This window comes from Populus nigra, chromosome 9 (assembly GCF_951802175.1).
Source record: "Populus nigra chromosome 9, ddPopNigr1.1, whole genome shotgun sequence".
Classification (NCBI taxonomy): domain Eukaryota; kingdom Viridiplantae; phylum Streptophyta; class Magnoliopsida; order Malpighiales; family Salicaceae; genus Populus; species Populus nigra.
In genome coordinates, this window is record NC_084860.1 from 12,355,740 (window position 1) to 12,377,415 (window position 21,676).

The 21,676-nt window shown below is 32.0% G+C and overlaps 1 protein-coding gene and 1 long non-coding RNA gene across 4 annotated transcripts; one reads left to right on the forward strand and one right to left on the reverse strand.

Annotated features, from left to right (window-relative positions):
* Positions 1-3,602: 3,602 nt before the first annotated feature.
* On the reverse strand, positions 3,603-4,817 carry LOC133703954 (uncharacterized). Its single transcript, XR_009843959.1, has 2 exons — positions 4,495-4,817; positions 3,603-4,114 (listed from the first exon to the last, which is right to left on the reverse strand). It is a non-coding gene; the product is annotated as an uncharacterized LOC133703954 (long non-coding RNA).
* A 6,919-nt stretch (positions 4,818-11,736) lies between these two features.
* On the forward strand, positions 11,737-18,465 carry LOC133703868 (gamma-glutamyl hydrolase 2-like). 3 transcript variants are annotated; one of them, XM_062128581.1, is made up of 11 exons: positions 11,737-12,403; positions 12,768-12,854; positions 13,014-13,103; positions 13,962-14,056; positions 14,754-14,814; positions 15,499-15,588; positions 15,668-15,730; positions 16,449-16,537; positions 16,879-16,971; positions 17,060-17,116; positions 17,933-18,034. In XM_062128581.1, the coding sequence occupies exons 1-11, from the start codon at positions 11,936-11,938 to the stop codon at positions 17,979-17,981; spliced, it is 1,242 nt and encodes a 413-aa protein (XP_061984565.1). In that variant the 5' UTR covers positions 11,737-11,935; the 3' UTR covers positions 17,982-18,034. The 3 variants fall into 3 exon arrangements, with proteins under 3 accessions (XP_061984565.1, XP_061984567.1, XP_061984566.1); XM_062128583.1 differs by lacking the exon at positions 17,933-18,034 and adding an exon at positions 18,048-18,465 and having other exon boundaries at positions 11,738-12,403; XM_062128582.1 differs by lacking the exon at positions 17,933-18,034 and having other exon boundaries at positions 11,738-12,403; positions 17,060-17,270.
* Positions 18,466-21,676: the final 3,211 nt, after the last annotated feature.

Sequence of the window (21,676 nt, forward strand, 5' to 3'; positions counted from 1 at the left end):
CAGAGGAGAACAGGGCTGAAGAAAAACGCAGAGAAAAAGAGGAGGAAAGGCCTCCCACACCAAACTAACTCCCACCACAGCCATTCCCTACCACCTGTACCTCCATGAAGTTGCCATAGAGAGGGAAGAACAACCTTGACAGAGGGAACAAAGGAAACCAAGAGAAGAAGCAACGCCTCTGCACGGGGAAGAAGAAGAAGAAAACAGCTGCTGTCATCGGGCATTCTCTCTATTGCCACCAGCACCGCTAAAAAACAGCAGAACCACCGTGAAAAGGAAGAGCACCGTGAGAAACAGAAGAAGAAAAGAGAAGCAGAGGAGAACATAGTAGGAAAAAATAGCAGCGAAGAAAGGAAGAAAGGCCGACCACCAGCCCTGTCATCCTCCGGTCAGCAACCGCCAACAGCACCGCCTTCAGAGCCACCACAGGTCAGCCCTCTGACCCTTATCTCTGTTTACTGTTCATCGTCTTGCATGCAGAACGTGCACTGTACACGTTCTGCAAGCAAGAAAATAATTACCCGGTTATTGTGTGCACAGTAACCGACTAATTAATTAACGGGTTACTGTGCAGGTAAACAGTAACCCCGGTTACTGTACAGTGAACAATAACCGTCATATGGTTTTGGGCTGGGCTGAGTCCAGCCTTGTAGAAAAGTAGGCCCATTTTATGTTGGGCTGATTTCGGCCCAGTCTTTTTGTGGGCCGGGTCTGGCCCGTTCGGAAAATTTTCTTCAAAAGAATTATTTAAATAGGTGATTTTCTAAATTTTTGTTGATGCATTGTTTATCAATATCTGCTTGTATTTTTATATTCTAAAGATACAAATCCGGTATGAAAATATCCGGTTTTTGTCAAGACATCAAAAAAATATAAAATAAAAAAATGTTTTGTTTTCATGCATATAGTCGATACCCTAACATGTTTTTAATGTTTTGTTTAAAACAAATATTTGAAGTTTTGAAAATGTGTTTTCGCATGGATTTCTTAAACACAACAAAAAATCAATTTTCTTGCATTTCTGGATTTTACAATATGTTTGTAAAACTCCAAAGGGTATTGGCCAATATTCCAAAAAATATAAAAATCTTATTTTGGGGGAAATTCATCTATTATTCACCACTAATGTTTAGATAAAGAAATCCTTAAAGGACGAATATTCAAAATATTATTGGGAATAATTTGTTATTATTCACTATTAATATTTGGATAAAGAAACCCGGAGTGGTAAATATCCAAAATAATTTTCTAGGAATAATAAATCCGCACACATCCTTGAAAGAAGCCTTGATTATAATAGAGGACATTTCAATTTTTTTCTCCACGGTTTACGAGCCGTGAGAATATAAAACACTAAGACAAAAAATAGGTTTTTAAAGCACCCTAGATTTCGTTAATCAGAGCAGACTTATCCTAGGAAACTGATAGGATTAGAGAACATCAACATCATAACAGTTATAAGGCAAATCAAACATCAAGCAGCTTACCTTAGGTAGGGCGTACTAGGGGTGCTAAAACCTTCCCTTTACGCAACCAGTCCCTTGCCTTAGAATCTCTGAAAGACCAGTTAGGTTTCCTAGTAACCATAATACTAGGTGGCGACTCCCTTTTTCACAACAGAAAGACCCCAATATCAAATCCCTGCTACGAGGAAGTGTCGCCACGACGTCGAGCTCTCGGGAGGGTGCGACAACATGAATTTTTATCTTTATGGTTGATTTTTTTTTATTCGTTGATCATGTCTTCTAGCTCTCATAGCTTTCCTATCTTCCTTAGTTATTTTGGACTTTTTTTTGAACAAGATCAATTTTACCATGCATGATCTATTTTAACATTCCTTTCCTTGTTTGGTAGTGAAGTAGACAAGTGAATATTTATTTTTAGTGTTAACACACACTTAGGGGAAAAAAGCATTCTTCTCATTTTGATTAATTTTGAGTAATTTATTTATAAAAATTGTAATATCTACTAATCCAATATTAAGATTGTAATAAAAAAATTGTGACTTGTATTTTTAGAAAATAAAGTCATAAGCATTGATGCTTTTTTTTTCTAGTATATTCTTTTATTAATAAAGAATGTATATTTTAAAATTTGTTGCTTTTAAGATTTTAATAAAATAGAAGAAACAAATGAAATAAGGTTATTTTATTCTCTATAATAAAAATCGGAGTGGGAATAGCGCCATATATATATATATATATATATAACTATTAATTCATTAAATTGTTATATCTACTAAAGTGTGGAGGTTTAGTTTTTAATTATTTTAATTAATGTCAACACCTAGATTGTTATGTGTGGACAAAGTTATTTTATTTATTTTAAGCAGTTATAATTAGATTATTATAATTTGTAAATGCAGAAGGCTTGAGTCTCCTTTAAAAAAGTGAATAATTCTCATTCCAGCCTCACTACGTTGCTTAATACACAAAGTAAATAGAACCCTGTGTACCCTCTCTCGATTAAGCATTGAGAGCCATTTCCACAATTCATTTACTATTTTCATGGTGGAATTTTTTGTAGTTGGGGAGCTTTTTAAGGCGTTTAGGAGATAACTTTTGATGATTCTTGCATTATCCCTAGTTCCTCTTTTTTTTTTCGATTCTCGATAACTTTTGATGATTCTTCCATTATCTCTAGTTCTTCCTTCTTTTGTTCGATTCTCAATTCATTTACATCTTAGTTCATTCCCTAACTTTTAAGAAAAGAAGGGAAGAATAAAGAGAAAGGAGGGAGAAAGTGGCAACAAGTCCAATGCTAACCATGGTGTTCTTGGTTCATCTTATCGGATTTATAATGATTTTTAAATGTGAAATGGTTGGAAAAAGTAGATTGATAATTAAAATATATTTGAGTTTTCTCAATTCTTTTTTGTTTTTAGGTATTTAGAATGTATCTCAAGGTTTCATAAGAGTTTTTTGAGATATTTTTGATGTGTTCTGAGAAAAAAATAGTGAAATTTAGCTTATAAAGTAAAAAGTTATACGAGATATTCATAAAATTTTCAAATGAGAGTAGCATAATTTTAAATAAATATTTAATCTAAAGGAAAAAAGTCCTTTGTAGATAATTTCCATTAATTTTTAGGGAAAAAAATGATGTTAAAAATAATCAACAAAGTATTAGAAGGAAGAAGTAAGAGAAAAGGAGTGTTGACTAGGCATGTATGGACTGAAACAATTATATTTTTTATTTATTTAAAGAAAACGGAGTCCATGTATTTTACTAACCTTTTCTTTATATAAGCAAAATTTATCGTATTTGATTTTGCTTCATTTGAACTTCAATTACAATTGATTAAAAAATTAATTAATATATATATATATATATATATATATATATATATATATATATATATATATATATATATATATATATCGGCCTCACAGCAACGCGCAGATCTTTTGCTAGTTCCTTGTATAAATTTATCATACAAGCGCCGCCAATACTCAAACTTCCATGGATGTTCCTGGAGCAAAGAATTTCAGCAACGTTTTGTGCTTATTAATTTTTGTTCCCGTCTTGTATAAAGCAGATTTTTATCACTTAAATTACTTGAATTTTGCCGGCTAAAGTAAAAAATTCGTATCTGAGGAGCCTTTTCATGTATTGAGAGAACATCAGTTAGATGCAGTATTATTTTTCCTCTCACTACATATGAGAACTACGTACCACTTACGTCAGAGCCTAGGCACTACGTACATACGGCATAGCCATAACTTTTGCTATCCAAACCCACATACGTATCTTGTCATTCTCAGACCAACATAAACAAACACTGCGTACAGTACTACTATTTCTAAGATCTTCACACTACGAGGCTAGCTAGCTTATTTTGCTTCTTGGAAGGCAGTTCAGAGCACCCAGAACAGAAACACACTGGCTGGTTTCGGTGTTTACTGCTGCTGATTGCAACCATCAACCACTGGTTTCGGTGTTTACTGTGATGCCATCGTCTACTTTTTCCTTGCTTTGTTTCTTGTTTTCTTTTACACTGTTGAAGCCGCCAAGAGAGAGCTTCTCCTCTGCCATACGAACCGCATCCATGGATTTGCGTGTTTGATTGATTTTGCCACCGCCCCCGTGACTGACCTCAGCTCCACGTCTAGCTCTTTTGATCATGCACAAGGAGAAAAGGATTATAATATGGACGTAATTAGTGAGATTAATTTCATACCTAAATCAAGTGATTATCACTAAAGATAATAATTAAAAGAAAGAAGTTGGTTGTTAGTAAATTCGCTATATATCAAAGTTACCAGTTAAACTCTTTCAAGACTTTCTCTAGAATCCTAGAAACCATGTTTTTGGTATGCTAACACATAAGTTAATTTATGATTTTGATATCAGCTGGAGTGATCAAGAAATCAATAATGTTCTCTTCAAAAAATAAAGAAGAAGAAGAAGTGATTCAGGAGAAGAAAACAAAAGACTGGAACGAAATTCAGGCGTTGATGAACCAGATTAATGACAAGAAAAGCCACAACATACATGGGAAGATTGACCACCATGATCAGAGTTTTCCGCTGTAGGCAAAGCCTGGCACTAGCCATGCGGAGGACCATGGTCGACTTTGGCATGAATCCACTAACCAGAGGCATGCAGGCCATAACGGAGAAATTTTTTCTGTGAGAAATGCTCTAGAACTCTAACTCTATTTATCACCTTAGCATGAGAGTTGAGGCGAGGCATGATTTATATAAAGGATGGTGGATGAGTTTTGCTTGTTTAGGGTGCCTTTGGAATTTTGCAAAAACAAATGCACCTTTTTCCCAGACAATTTCTTTTCCAAAACCATTTATGTTTAATCCGGAAAGTATGTGTTATTCTTCGAAATAATTTAATGTAACATGACAAATGAGATATATGTAGGAGAATTGCAGAACAAGCTATGACTGTCAAAAGATATACATTTAAACTATAGTGGCATGAATGTTTCCAAGGACATTGCATTTTGGACTTCGAGAATATTCTATAATTAACATTAACCATTGAATAAAATAAAATAAAATAAAAAACCCCAACAAAGAGCTTGGTAAAAACCTGTTTCTTCTAGTACACACCCTCACCCAATGGCAGTACCGTAAACTCGCATGGTGATACCTTCTTCTTTTTCTTTCTTTAATTTTTTTTAATTATAGTCATTTTTTTCCTTTTTGCACTTTTATTCTTTTAAATTGATTTGATTCATAATTAGCCTTGACAGCTTGCTTCGATAAACTTAATCTAGGGTCCCTGAGAAGTCAAAAAATACCCCCACATTTGATTAGCGTTTAATTGTGCAAAACATTACTCGAATTTTTTTTAATTTTAAGAAATTGAAAATAAAGGGATTGAAATTGAATCTGAGGATTTTTGGTTAATCTTTTGTCTAGTAAGCGAAGAAATCTCAACTTTTGGTAGAGAAACTATATTATTAGACACATATATGATAACTATTATATATATATATATATATCTTATTAGATACTTATATTATTTGGTAGTAATACTTCTATAAAGTTTTTTTTTTTTTTTTTTCTGCTTGTATCACAATTCCATAGTGGTTTAGGAAACAATACCTAAAATTCATTCCATAGGCAGAGTCCAAACTTACCGAATCATTGTCTAAATAATCGACAAGAAATTACTAAGTAAAAAAAATAATTCTATCCGACCTGGATATTTCTCTCAAGTGTATTGTTGTTTTATTCCCCACATTTAGTGGCATGCATTCAGCAATGCACTATAATAATGCAAATGGGAACATGTACTCTCGCGGGCATGTTACAGCTAGTTTACATATTGCTAGTGGAATTACCTTTATTTCTTTCGATCTTTCACTTTCTTCTCTTGTAGACGGTCATGCACGATCGAGCATCCTCATCGCTTTCGGCAGATGTTTGATGGATTCCCATGCATGTCGATCCACCTTGATGAACAGCGTTTTTTCTTCTTTATTGGGGCTGCAGATCCATTCCTGAGCCCTGACTGATCAAACGACTGGGAATTAATTACATAGAAAATTATGAAGGAAAGAACAAAAACTCCAATTTGTGCTGCAAATTCATTCCATTCAAAGTCAAAAGGAGAACGGCCCTTTGGATATTAAAAACATGGTGATCGATGAACATTAACTCTCAACGTCAATAATATATAGGAAAGCATTTTGATGGGCGCAGATTGCAAGAATAATTCTGTTTTTCTACCACCAAACAACTTATCCTTCTGCATATATTCAAGTTGCATGCTGCTCGGTGACCCGGAGCTTAATTATAAGCTTGTTTATAAACTTATAATTAATACTTGATTAATGACACGGATCAGATACCAGAAGATCTACTTTCTCTTGAAGATATATACATGCATGAAATTAATTAAAATAATAGTTTTATACTAAGCTGAAGCATGTCAAAATATTCCAAATTACCACATGATCATCCATGCACACCACTTCGTCTTTGAGTAATCATGAAGGTATTCACTCTCCCTTATTTTTATGAGAGATATAGATCGATCTCGTGTCTCGATTGCAAGATACATAGAGGGATGTGTTGGCTTCAGTTAAACGGGAGTATCCAGCGTTGTTAATTTTGGATATTTTTAATTATATCAAATTAAAAATAGGACTTTTAGGGTTAAATTCTTTCTTAAAAGTTATTTTAATATAAACATTAAAATAATTAAAACAAGTCGTAAAACTTTAGATTTTTCTTATATTTTGTATAGTGAGAAGTTGAAAGTTAAAAATAAATTCTTTGGGCACCAATGTTTTTAAAAAGAAAATGCTCTAAAAAAATAAGTTTTGAGTATAAGCCATGTATTTTCTCGGCTTGACACGGGTTCAAGTCATAGGTTTTAGGTCCTAATTTAGGCTTGAGTTTAAATTTACTATAAAATATTTTTTTTATTAATTCATTATTTTTTTTATTTATCTCGCCAATGAATATAGAATTTGAATTTTTTAAAAATAAATTATATTTTAAAATAAAAAACTGTCAGGTTAATTTTGTTTTATGACATATGATAAATGAAATTTCATCTTCTTTTTGTTTTTTATTATTTTAAGATACTATAGAAGTACTATAAATATGTTTGTTTTTTTATGCTTAAAAAACTACTTTTTAAAATTTTTGAATTTTTTTATTTTAAATTAATTTTTTTTTATGACTTTAGTTATAGTGATGACAAAAATATTTGTTTTAAAATATTATTATTTTAAAAAACCGTTATCCCAATTTTAAATATTACCTCTCTCTCACTCTCTCTCTCTCTCTCTCTCTCTCTCTCTCTCTCTATATATATATATATATATATATATATATATATAAAGAAAAATCACGTGTCCTTGATTTGTGGGCAAGGGAACAACTCTTGAAAGGTTGGAGATAATCTGGAGGGATTCTTGCTAGCAAGATTCTTACTATATCATTTCAAAGTGACTCACACCTGGATTGGTTTCTGCTAAAGAATTAAAATTGATGATCTTTAGGGATACTTGCTTCTACAACACTAGTGTTCCATGCATGGACAAAATTAATGAACTCCCTATGCTTTTTTTATGTTATAAAAATTATGCTTTTTAAAAAACATATAAAAAAATTGGGGTAAGAAATTTGGTTACCATAATTGATATCCTCTTTACGATACTTATGATATAAAATCTTGTAAAATATTTTATATAGTAAGGTTTTAAAGAAAATAATGTTTTGAAATAAATCGAGTCATCTACGTGACTAACCTTATCACGAGAAAATTGTTTAGATGACTAACCTAGATGTGAAAAGTTTAAAAATGATCAAATTGTTTTAGTGGCCAACTCGTTTTTGAAAAATTTGAAGATTTTTCAAATACTCTAATTATTTTAGGCAACAAGCCGGTTTGTGAAAAAATTGAAAAATTTTCAAAATGGTCTAATAGTTCAAGGCAACTAGCCCGTTTATGAAAAATCTATTTTTTTTTCAAAATGATCTCATTGTTCCATGCAATTTACGCTTTAAAAATATTCTAAGATTTCTTAAGAATGGTCTAATTGTTCCAAGTGACCTACCCATCAGAAAAATTTAATTTTTTTTTAGAATGATCTAATTGTTACAAACGACCTTTCAAGATGGTCTAATTGTTCCATGCAACTTGCCTGTAAAAAATATTCAAAGATTTCTTGAAAATGAGCTAATTATTCCAAGTAACTTGCCCGTCAGAAAAATTTAAAGATTTTTTGAGAATGATCTAATTGTTCCAAACAACCTTTGAAAATGATCTAATTGTTCAATGCAACTTGCTCGTAAAAAATATTCAAAGATTTTTTTAAAATGATCTAGTAGCTCTATCCGACTTGCTCGTCAAAAATATTTAAAGATTTCTTGAGAATGGTCTAATTATTCCGGGTGACATGCCCATCAGAAAAAATTTAAAGATTTTTTGAGAATGCTCTAATTGTTCCAAACAACCTAGCCATAAAAAAAAAATTAAAGATTTTTCTAGAATGGTCCAATTGTTCTAAGCAACCTTCTTATTATAAAAATTTATAGCTTTTTCAAGAATAATCTAATTGTTTCAAACGACCTCCCTGTTTAAAATATATTTTGGAAATTTGGTCGTTTACAAAGGTGACCTATCTTATGTTTAGAAATGACTTACCCGACCATGGGATTTAATGACATGGTTAGCCTCTTCATGACATGAAGATGTCTTAATTGCATGGTTGAGTCTGAAACCTCTTGATTGCAAGGTTGAACATGAAACTTTCTAATGACACAATTAGCTTCTTCTTGATTGTGATGTCAAAACCAATATTTCCCGATGACATGGTCAACTTCTTGATGAGCAGGTTAAATTCCTGATTGTAGAGTTAAAACTAACATTTCCTTATAACAAGGTTGAATTTTTTTTTCATGATTGCAAGGTTTGAAACTGATATTTCCTAATGACAATGATCTTTTTTTAACTGATTACAAGGTAACCTAACCTTTTTTGGTCACTTGATTTAGTGGTTCACTTAAATTCTCCATATTTGAATCTCTTGCTCGGATGCAAGTACATAAATTGGGATTTTATAGTGACCATTACCCTTTTATTCTCGGTAGGAAGTTTTTGTTTTGTTGACCATTTAGAATGGATCAACAACCCTTTTAAAATCATGTATATACCTATGTACCCCTATCCAATCATGCATCCTAAAGGTGGTATCATTATATCATTGCTTACTCATAGTTCTTTTTTTAATTGAGTCATGGTGCTCAACTTTAGAAGAAGTTTATCAAATTATCTATTTTGATGGACTATTTCAAACAAGATTATCATTCAAGACTTTTGATCAAACAACTTTAGTTATGCATATCATACAACAATATCCTTATTAGGGATTTTCCTACCATTCAATGCTTCTGATCATCACTTGACTATTGTCAACACAATGAGTTTCTTTAAGCTTAATTTTCCTTAATTGACCTAAATATACTTGTCCTTTTAAAGATCATAAAAAGGTGTGTATAATCTTTAATCAACAAAGTGTGTATAAATTCTTCATTTAACCCTATTTTAGGGTGTGATCCTAGTAAGGATATATATATATATATATATATATATATATATATAACAAGCTCAAATAAGGACCACAGTGGATATATTTGTGTTTTGAATGTGAAAAAGATAACAAAGATGATATTTTCTCATTTCCAGTGCTAATAGTTAAAACTGATAAAGTTGGACCTCGTCTAGTGTAATAGTTTAGATTTGTAAAGATATGCATTTCACGGATCTATAATTACCAAATCCATTACATTCTATTATGCATATAGCTAAAAATGGTATCTTATATAGCTAAAAATGGTATCTTATATAGCTAAAAATGGTTCAAGATACATTGTGTAAGGGTAAATAAATATTTTTTAATTTATGTATTTTTGGCTTAATTGTTCGGTCACCTTAGAGTGAGAATTGCTTGATCAATTCATTTTTCATCCTATGAATAGGATGCCAAAATGCTATTTTAAGCCAACATCAAGTTATTTTTGAAATAAAAAAGCAAGTTTAACTTTTTAAGATTTTATTGGCAAAGAGTTTTCATAGAACCGATCTAGAAATAACATTTTGAAACAGAGCAATGAGATCATGTAGAGTTACGAGGGTTAATATTTAATGTTTTTTTTTAAGCAAGGCTATTCAATAGCGTTTATGTGACATGACTTAAGGATTCAATCATTTTTTGCCATTATATTTATCCAATTATGGACAACAATAAAATACCAAGTATTGCTTTCACAAAAATATCTCTTGATTTCAAAATAACAAAGAGAAAAAATAGGCATGTTTCATTAAAAAAATATGATGTCATCCTAATAAACATACTTAAAAACAAAATAGAAAAGTCCCATAACTAAAAGATTGACAATGCAACACTCCTTCAATATTCATTCATAGTTCAGATTTCTTAACAATATTGTGTCTCAACATTTACCAGCTACTTATTATGCTAAAGATGGTCTAGTAACAATGTGATCCGTATCATTATCCTTTACAAACTTAACTTTTTAAGATGAGAGTTTTTGTTGTTACTCACTTTTGACCCTACAAAAAAATCAAGAAAAGAAAAGAGAAAAAAATCCAAAAAACAAGAGGATATACATGAAGAAATGAAGGACCAAAGTGACAAATAAAAAAGTTGGAGGACCAAAACATATAAAATTAACAACCCAATTCTGATTGACAAAAGACTCTATTGGTAAAAGTATTTTTATTTGGGGTAAATAAATATAAATCTGAATAGGTAAGGACTTAATGAGAATTTTAGAAGGAGTTAATTGCAAGAAAAAATAATTTTTGAAGTTAATTTATGTATCAAATGGAAGAAATTAAAGTTTGGGGGTTGAGTTGCAATTTTAAAGAGTTACTTTGGTCAAATTAGAGGATTAATTGCATAAAATATTGAAGTTTGATGGAAAATTAGGGACTTGATTGATGAAATCTAAAATCAAGGATCAAACTAAAAAAATATACGTGATTGTAAGGGCCGAAATTGATAAAATCAGGAGCCAAATTAAAGATAATTAAAAGTTTGATGATCAATTAAGAATTCAACAAATCATAAATTAAAAACCAAAATAAAAATAACACTAAATTTTAGAGCTAATAATTGAGTTTAACAAGAATAAAATTACATGAAATTAAAAATTTAAAAAACAACTTTGTATATAATTAAAAATAAAAACTAAAATAAAATTAATTAAATCTCAAATTAAAATCTTAGATATTTTTTTATTGTTTTCTCCACTTTTCTCAACCAACAAACAGTTTGGTGACAAGACTAAGAGAGAGAAGCAATTATTCTGGGCTATTCTTTTTCTTTCTTTTATAATATAATTTATATTTTTGGTGTAGTTTTTAGTACTTGAGATATGTTAATTATGCCTTATTATTATTTTTCTTTGTCTTTGTGTCAAAATTAATGATCGACAAAAAATTGTAATGTGAGGGTAATTTTTTCAAAATTAATTTTTTCTTAAATTTAAAAATTGTTTTGATAAAAAAATTAAATTGTAATTCCTTAAATAATAAAGATAAGATAAAAAATAACCTATAGTAATGTGAGGGTAATTTTTTCAAAATTCAAAGATGTTTCAAAACGAATTCAAGAAGAAAATACTTTTTAATTAAAATTTGAAATTGGTTAAAGACAGTTTTCGTACACATACACGTGGAAGAAGATAACAGGTTTCCAATTGTCCCATCACACATGTCATCCTCACGTACCCACTGCTAGTTCCTTCCCTCTTGTCCAATTTGTCGTGCTCAGCTCGCCGCTCTAAAAGCCTCCTCGCATTCCCAACAGTACGGCAATCAACCAGCCGGCTCTCTCTCTCTCTCTCTTCAATGTCAAATGCCCTCTCTCACATGCCTTCTGCTCCGCCTCCTCTCACAAACCCTAACTCATTTTACTTCCTAATTTCCCAAAATGCCTTCACACTTCCTCTCTAATTCCCCTTCTACCCCTACCACAAAAACCTCTGACCTCCAAAACGACACCGCCGTTTCCCTCACCTCAACTTCCTCCTCCTCCTCCTCCTCTACTGCTCCAGACATGTGGACTTACCTTTGGATCCCTTTCTTAATGTCACTCTCTAAAGAGCTAACCCTAGCTCGAGCAGCAACAGCTACAACTTCTTCTCCTTCGATTCTCCCCCCGAGTCAACTCGCCGATGATGACTCGCCTTCCGTGCCTAGGTGTTCGGCCCCGGACATCAAGTTGAATTACCGGCCGGTGATTGGAATTTTAACTCATCCAGGCGACGGTGCCTCCGGAAGGCTGAACAACGCGACGAACGCTTCGTATATTGCGGCGTCGTACGTTAAGTTTGTTGAATCGGCTGGTGCCAGGGTTATTCCCTTGATTTATAACGAGCCACGAGAGATTCTTTTTGAGGTATCGAGATTTTTAAAGGAGAAGTGCAGATATTGATTTTATAGCGAGTAGAGGGAGATGGATCGTCAGATAAGATGAAATTGGAAAATGGAATGAGAAATTCTTGAGCTTTTTTATTTGATTGCAATTGAGAGAAATGAAATAGTTTTTTTTTTTTAATAATTCAGAAATTAAGTATGCTTAGTTGAGTTAATGATTTGGAGTTAAAAACTTTGTTGATGAAAAAAAAATTAAAAAATCAAATACAAAATTCTGAATTATATAAAGTTTTGTGCATGATCATTAAAAGGGATAGCATGGCTTTTTGTTATATCCATTAGGTGATAAATGATGGTGAAGCTTGCTCTATGTTGTTGCATTGCAGAAGCTCAATCTGGTAAATGGAGTGCTCTTTACAGGAGGTTGGGCTAAAACTGGTTTATACTTTGACACTGTGAAGGCAATTTTCAAGGTTGGTAATTTTGTAAAATAATAAAAATTTGTTTTGAATCTCCACGTTTGAAATGTGTTGGGAGTTTACCACAAATAAATAAATAAAAGATAACATAGGAAATTGTACTGTTGGTTTACCCTCCTAGCTGCTATCAATTCAATCGTATTTAACTTGCAGGAAATTTTAGCAAAGAATGATGCAGGCTTCCATTTCCCAGTGTATGCCATCTGCTTAGGCTTTGAAATCCTGACAATGATCATTAGTGAGGTAATGTGTAGCCCGTAATACCTAAAATGTATGGATATATAGACCGTAATGATCTAACATTTCCATTCCAATCATTCCCATATTTTCCATCATGTCCGACTGATTTAGTGCAAGAAGAAGAATTAACAACTAATTACCTTATTAGGATATTTGGTATTGATTAGGATTTTATCACTATTAGTATCAGTAGGGTGTTTTTGTTTTATCATATATAGCCGATAGAGATTAGGACTCTTCAGGACTTTTGGTGCCTATTTAAGCACACATTGTGTATTTTTTTAAGCCATTATGATATTAAATTGAGAATTTCAGTTTCAATTTACATAGGTGGATTTCCTCCAGTGTTTTGCAGTGTATTCAAGGAAGCTTTTGTTGATATCTAGGAAATTAGCTTGGTGATTCTAGGTTTTCTATCCCTTTTCTATTTTCCGAGTCTTTTACCCCTTTTACATCAATCGGTCTTTGTTCCGTGTCACCAATCTACTCTTGTCTCAAACTTTATTCCTAATGATTCTGCTCCCTGTGAGATGCATAATTAACTTAACACAGCCTTACAGTGCAGTTGTGAAGTGTTTGCTAGAAACTCTTTTGGGCCCCACACATCTAATATTACAGAAAAATATCAGCAGTGTGAACAGCATCGCAACTATAATTGACTTCATGCGGCATATTCTGTTTTGTTTGCTTGATCATCCATCAATGTCAAAATGTCCAAGTAGTTATTTCAAATATTAATACACTTTTAGTGGAAATGCTTACAACTCTAAGATACTTTCACTTGAGAAATGCCTGAGAAAAGCAATTTTTGAACTCCCTTTGTTTTCAATTATGAGCATGACTGTTTTTTCTTGATAATAGGACAATCAAATTCTGGAAACATTTAATGCAGCAGATCAGGCTTCTACTCTTCAATTTATGAATAACATAAATATCAAAGGAACTGTATTTCGGAGGTATATGCACTGTAATTTTGTCCCATCTTGTTAGCTTTGGTAAAAGCCCAAGCATTCCTCTTGTACCAGGTAGTATAAGCATTCTCAAATCTTTGTATTTATCAAACACGATACACTTCATTTTTTTAACGAGGTTCTTAGTTTCTTTATTGAGCCAGAAAAGGATCCTAATGTATTAAACAGTGTAAATAGCAATGAATTAGTGCTGATCCTGCAAAGCAGGGATTTGTCTCAATGACCAGCGTACCTAAATCTGTCTTGAAACCAATAATCACTTACTTTGCTAAATCAAGAAAACTTAGCTCTTAGATGATCTAAAAAGAGAGTTGATTTTTTGTCAATTTTTTAGTTATTCTAACTCTCTTATATGCAAGCAAACAATCATAAAACCCAATTAATAGCACCTTGGTCATCAATATTTGTTTTACTTCTTAATTTGTAGTATGCTGTTATCTCAATGTCATGTTCAACATGCCAAATGCTTACCTGTGATTTTAGTCCGACTTAATTACTAGCATGGAGAAGTTTCCCTGGCTTTGATATGGTTATCACGTCATTGATACAGTTTCTCCTAACTTCTTTGACATTTATTGTGAATTTTGTTTTCCTTATAAAAGTTCTGTTGTGTTTCAACAGCAGCAAAATGATACTTTTAACTGCACCAAGCATGGTTGTTAACATCGACATTTCTTTGCAGATTTCCTCCAGATTTGCTTAAAAGATTGAGTACAGATTGCCTAGTCATGCAAAACCATCGTGTGAGTTCAAAAAACTAGTAGTATCTTTGGAATTCGGTTGCATGGTAAAATATAGTGACACATGATACCCTTTTACTTGTTTCTCTCTTTGTTTAGGATTCTCTACTAAAAGGCATTTTAAACTTCAAAAAGGAGCACGTGAATTTTTTTATATATAATTTTATTTTGGTGCAGTGTTCTGTCTTATAAACCAGCATTACCTTCTCATTTCCTCTTGATTGGAGATCTAGGAATGTCTGGATAAGCATTTAATTCAAATCAAGGAGAAAGTAAATTAGATTTCCTCATAACCCAAGCATATTTTTATACTCTTATACTGAAAAATAGTCCCTCAAAAGTTAACTAAAATACATTGGCTGATGAGTATCACTCAAGTCGAAGACAGAAAGATGCTATAGTTGGGAGCACATATGGGATCTAGAGTTTTTTGTTTGTGTTTCCTTTCTTGGGAAATATTTATATTTGGCATTTCCAGAATTTCGACTAGATTAGGGAGATGATCCATGCTTGTTTGCTTCCCTCAATTCCAAGTTTTTCTACTTGCTATTGAACCATGATTGTTATGTTAATGCTGTCTTTGATCTTTAAAATTCCACTGTTATTCTGAAATTAGAATCCCAATCTTTAGCCAGAAGGCTGTGTCATGTTGTTTTATTTAACTTATCTGATTTTCCATTGCAACAGTATGGCATCTCACCACAACGGTTTCAGGAGAATGAACATCTATCTAGTTTCTTTGAGATCTTGACTACTAGTACAGATGAAGATAACCAGGTAATGGATGCATTAATTTTGCAATGTAGTTTTCTATATGCTGGAAGAGCTCTAATTCTCTTCCCAACATCTATTTTAGGTCTATGTCTCCACTGTACAAGCTTGCGGCTATCCTGTGACTGCCTTCCAATGGCATCCTGAGGTATTGCTATATGTGCTTTGCATTAGAGCTATTGTGATTTGTTTGCAGATGCATGTTTTGGTTCGTCAAATACGTACTTGTATGATATATGGAGTCAGATACTCAGGAATTTTGGGAAGGATGATGAGTCCCATATACCCGTAAAAAAGTTTGTTTTGGAATAAAGGGAGGCAACTATATGTGATTTGTAGTTGCAGGAGAAATTCTTAAGTCAATTTTCACTCTTGGTATTTCATTCCTCCTCATCTATATGTAAAATACATGCAAAACTATTTTCTTACAGCAATGGTGTCATATAAGCAAGTTTTGTGTATTTGTGTTTAAGTTGAGTTTGGTTCTTTTACCTTCTCTTTTTTCTTTCTAAATTTTTATGAATGGTCTAGTACTTTTACACAGATCAGTCATCCATGTATTCAGTTTAATCAAATTGAGCTAGAGTTAAGGTCTGAGCTCTTTTGTGAAGTTGAAAGATGGCAGTTTTTTATTAGCTCTAACATGATGCATACCAGGAGGGGTGGGGGATAGAATGACATGATGGTATTTTTATAGCTCATCTTTAACTTCTAAATGCTTTGAACAAATGGTCCCTCATGGTATGGTGCAATTGTCAATTTTCATTCTGCCCCGATCTGCCTACTGTTATTGCAATTTCATAATTGCTTATAGTGATGGGATCACTAATGACTGAAATGTGACTGTTGATCCAAATGATTTCCAGAAAAATGCTTTTGAATGGGGTTTATCAATGATTCCACACTCAGAGGATGCCATTCAAGTTACCCAACACATTGCAAACTTCTTTGTTAGGTGAGGATTTTGTTGTGCTGAAAAGTTGTTAGCTCATGCTGTAAACTTTTTTGAAATGTGCTGAGAAGGCAATTCGAGTGTTTGCATTCTGTATTAAGGTTGCATAATTTAAAAAGAGCAATGTCATTCACATGGATGTTACAACAAGTTTACGATGGCTGCATGATTGTTTCTGTAGTATTTTGTGAGAACTCTGTCAGAAGTCCATAAACCTCAGGAAATTAGAGTCCAATTGCGTGCTTCATGACCTTTCTTTTCATCTATTTGTGGTACTGTGTTGTTTACAGAAGAGTGATTAGATAAAAAAGAAACTGATTTCAGTAATTTATTTTGTGCTGCAGTGAGGCTAGGAAATCCTTGAACAGGCCATCTTCTCGGAAGGTACTCGCCAATTTAATCTACAATTACAGTCCCACATATTGCGGGAAAGCTGGGTGAGTGAATTGACTCTTGAGATTAGATTGCTACCAAGTTTGGCACATGCATTTACTGATCTGCGTCTCATCTTATATTCTTCTATAGGAAGGGATATGATGAGGTTTACATCTTCTCAGAGCAAAAGGCACCAAAGTATACAAGGTGCGCTTTGCATGGTGATTGTCATGGACATGTGAAGTTGTAAATATTTAGGACTCAACTCTTCAAGTCTGAACGCTTAAATCGCATCATTGTCTAGGCTGAAGATTGGACTGCACTGTAAATTGCCATTTGTTAATATTGAAGATTTAAGGAATGTACGGTAGAGCATGAAATATTATTAGACAATGCATGTACTAAAAGGAAAAAAAAGTAAATAAAATCTTAATAGTTAATGCGGAATGTAAAATCAATTATTAAAACTCTTACCATGTTTTTATAATGCTGTTTGCAACCAGCGTATTTAATATCAGATATAATTAAATAATAATTGTTTATTTTACAATTAGGAAAATGGTGAGGATTGCACGCCATGTTTGTATTCATGTGGTATATGTAGGCAGAGCATTGTGTATGAGTTATATTCAAGATAAAGATAGCACTCATCAAATACTTGAACGAAAGATTAGCTGGAATTTGAACAATAACAACGAACATACAAGGATAATTACCCCTATTATGTCCTTCTAATATGGAGCTTGAGAGACGGGTCAAATCTTGATCTTAAAATTAAAGGACACGAGCCTGAGGAAGAGGCTTAGTAAGAGCACTGTAACGTTAATCTTTAGTAAATTAACTGGTAGAGTAAAATATAGTAGATTGAGAGTGTTTTTATTGTGGATTGCACTGTTGGGTACTAAAAAGTGTTGTCCTTATCAGAAATTTCTTAAGATTGAGAAAAGTAGACGGTAAGAATTATACTGAAAAATTATTGGAGGTATAAGATTGAGAAATTGAAGTCATTCTTTTACATGCTAGGGACACAGAAAACATTTTCAAATATAAAGGTAGTTTTGAGAGAGGTTGAATCAGTGTGAGGTGAGGAGCCATCTCCGATGATAATATCATCAGATTCAGTGTATGGTATATGCAGCGAGAAGTTGCTCAGGTGGGGGATAACATGGTGAGAAGCACCATTGTCAAGGAGCCGCCGTGATGAAGTCTTGGGAGCATCGACAACAAATGAGCTTTTGGCCATCAATGCATTGAACTATATGTAAGGAGGGACATCGTGTTGAAGCATGACCTTGAATCTTGCAGATGTGGCACGATCTCTTTGAGTTGAGTTTGGTCCTCTATTAGTTAATTTAAGGTAGCGATTTGCACTATTACGTGACTGACTCCGGCTCATGTTGCTATTTCCTGAATGAGGCCGCGGGCGGCGGGGCCGTCGTAGTTCGACTTTTTTTTTTAACAGAAACTCTATCGCTTCTGTTTTTGGTACCAAAAGCGGCGGCACTTTTCCTTTGTTAAAAGAAAACCTAATTTTGACGAGACTACACTTTTTACAACTTTTGAAGAAAGTTCAAGAACTTGATTGGAATTGTGTTTTTTTTTTTTAAATAAAAATATTATTAAAAATTAATTTTTTGTGTTTTTAGATTGTTTTGATATATTGATATTAAAAATAAAAAAAATTATTTTAATATTTTTTTTTAAAAAAACACACTTTAAAGTGGGTTAGAAAAATTTTTAATTAAAAAAAATATTTAAACAGGTTAAAACTTGTATCTTAAATTATAGCTCATGATGAAGATATTTGCATCCATCATGGAAAACCAAGTAACGATTAGTAGAGCATCTCTAATGAAAAATGCTATATTAAAGAGTCAAATGAAAAAAATACTTGTTTGAATAATGTAAATATAACTTTTTTAATAATATGCATTTTAATGGTAAAAAACTATTTAGAAAAGCTAATTATATTTTAATATATTTTATGTTAAATTAATTTTAATATAATTATATGATTAATTTAGATATTTTATATGCAGTATAATTATGATGTTATTAATTATATAATTAATATGAGTACTTTATAAAAATAATATAAAATTAATGAAGTAATATGAAAGTTAAAAGATATAATTTAAAATTAAATTTAAAATTTATTTATATGAATATTTTTAATTTTAAGTTTTATATGTTATTGTTAAAATTTTGATTTTTTAAAATTAAATTCAAATTCAAACTTTGAAAAAAACTGCCAATATTTTAAATTTGAATAACAAAATAAATTAAATAATGTTAAAATATATGTTAAATAATTTAACATGGAAATAAATATTAAAATTACCCTTGATTCTTCAGTCATTCTACTTTGCTGATAATTTTTAATTTGAGTAACAAATTCAACAAATTTACCGACTTCTCTATTTATTTCTTGCCATCTACTTGAGATGCTTATTTGGGAATGATTATTCAAGTTTCCTCCATTCTCTACAAAGTAAGCATGTACGCGAGCCCAGAACTGTTTTGTTTGTTGTTCAACTCCTGTAATTGGATCTTTGCTTGTATTTAGTCATGCAGAGACAAGTAAACAATCTTTCTATGGTGAGAAATTTTTACTTCTTGGTGATTTTTTTGCCGAATAGACATTTAAATTCGAGTATGTTAAGTAATCAATTAATTGATTAGAATTACTTGGTTGAGAGAGAATATCTTCTGATTCACTAATAAGAAAGTTGGTAAAAAAGCTTGGAAAATTTGAATCCATTTACATTAAAAAAAAAACTCAAGTTAAAACCTTATAAGAGAGTGTAAAAGAAGCTCACATTCAATGTCTAGTAATTTTGTAGTTTCCATACATGTGAATTAATAATAAGCATTGCCTCCTACTTGTTCTAATATAACAATTTGACCATTTTTTGGAACTAAAAGAGAATTGATATATTGGTTTATTGCATTTTCAACAAGACAAAATATAATTGATCGCAAATTAAAACAGACAATCAAAAATAAATTTTAAATATGTCACTCTATATTTTTATCAATATCAACTACCATTATTAATTCCTCTCAATTTTATCAAAGATAACAACATAAATAAAAATTGTCTTCCTTAACCCATATTAAAAACATAAAATAACAAAGAAATAAAAATCATCACAAATATTAAATTAACAATAAAAAGTCTAAAAAATCAAGAGATATAAAAGAGAAAATAGAAAAAGCTTTTAAACAAGCATACCTTTTAATTTCAGCTAATTAACACAACCGATGTTATTAATTAACCGGAGAATAATTGAGAAAAGGGTGAGGCACAATACAAAATTTTAAAATCTACAAGTTCTTTTCTCCTGCATTTAAAGAAAAAAAAAGAGATGTTGGCCAACGGCTATAAAAATAACTGTTGGCTAACAATCATTTGTTTTTGCCATTTCTACAGGAAAATGTAGAAATGACTCTTCACATAACAAATAACTAAAATAACTATTTGATTGCCTCAAGCGTTGGAGTGAAGAAATGGAGAAACAAAAGCTAAAAGGACAATTTTTAACATTTAATTTTTTATTTAGCTTTTCCATTGAAGATGCTCTTATCATCAACTAGAGGTCCAATACTTCAACTTTTCACACAAAGAAAGTGTTTTGTTTGCTAATATCTCTTATTTTGAATGCAAGTCAAGTCATATCAAAGTTGATGTGCTTGCCATTTTCAAAAAATTTCTTGTTAAAGTTTACAAGTACTTATCAAACCTTTCTATTACTAGAATGTTTATAATTTTCCGACAAAACTCCATTTTCCCACCGAGTTTTGCAGCAATGCTTGGTTTGGAAAGATCATCATGAGTATGTTTAGAATATGTGATAATGATGATGATGATTGAAAGTATTTTTTATTTAAAAATATATTAAAATAATTTTTTTAAAAAAATAATTTTTCACATTAGCGTATCAAAACGATCTAAACATATAATTTTATTTTTATTTTAAATAATGTTTTTTCAAAATTTAAGAGACAGACCGCGTTCCAAACACACATATATCTTTCACCAGGATTTATTTCAAGTACGATGGTGATTGGAGTATCACAGTGCTTCTAGATCCCACCACTTTTTCAATAATCTATTAACTCGGAAGTTGTGTTTGCCCTTTCTATCTTAGGAATCACATCTTACTTTTCCTTTAGTCATCCTTCACTTTTATCACAAACCACACTTGTCTTCGTGCTCTTCCTGGCCAATATTCAACCATTGGCTAAACACCTGTCATATCCACTCATCTCCAGCCGGGTCGTGGGCTCCAGGGAGATCTGTACTTAAGCTCTCATCTGAGCCTCTCATCTTTTAACCAAGGTGACTCCTCTCTTTCGTCATAGGATGATCACTCGCATGTATTTGGTGTCTGCTTTGCCCAGTAGATTCTTGTGGTCACTTGTCATTACTTTACTTGGTGACAAACCTTTAGCTTGTGTCGAGTCACCGCGCTATTAATCTTGTCTCATTCATTCAGGGCACCTGTGACTAAGAGACTCCATCTCTACAGTGATGGAGTCTAGTCTTGACTTTCACAAAAAGATTTTCCAAACCTGAAGCTTCCCTTGGCAATTTGCCCAAATTACACCAATGATCTATTTTGTGGGGAAAAAAAAGAAATATCAAGTCTTTTATTAGCTTTCACTCCATGAAAATCCAATAATGCTTTACTCCTACAATGCGGTAAACCAATTCCTTCATTCAGTCTCTACCATCCTGCTTTCTAACGTGCTTCACAAGACTTG

Bases quoted from the DNA above. Each gene is read 5' to 3' on its own strand.
- LOC133703868 (XM_062128581.1), top strand. From the start codon at position 11,936: ATGCCTTCACACTTCCTCTCTAATTCCCCTTCTACCCCTACCACAAAA. The intron at 12,404-12,767 runs GTATCGAGATTT...GTTGCATTGCAG, and splicing joins CACGAGAGATTCTTTTTGAG to AAGCTCAATCTGGTAAATGG. The intron at 17,117-17,932 runs GTGCGCTTTGCA...TTTACATGCTAG, and splicing joins AAGGCACCAAAGTATACAAG to GGACACAGAAAACATTTTCA.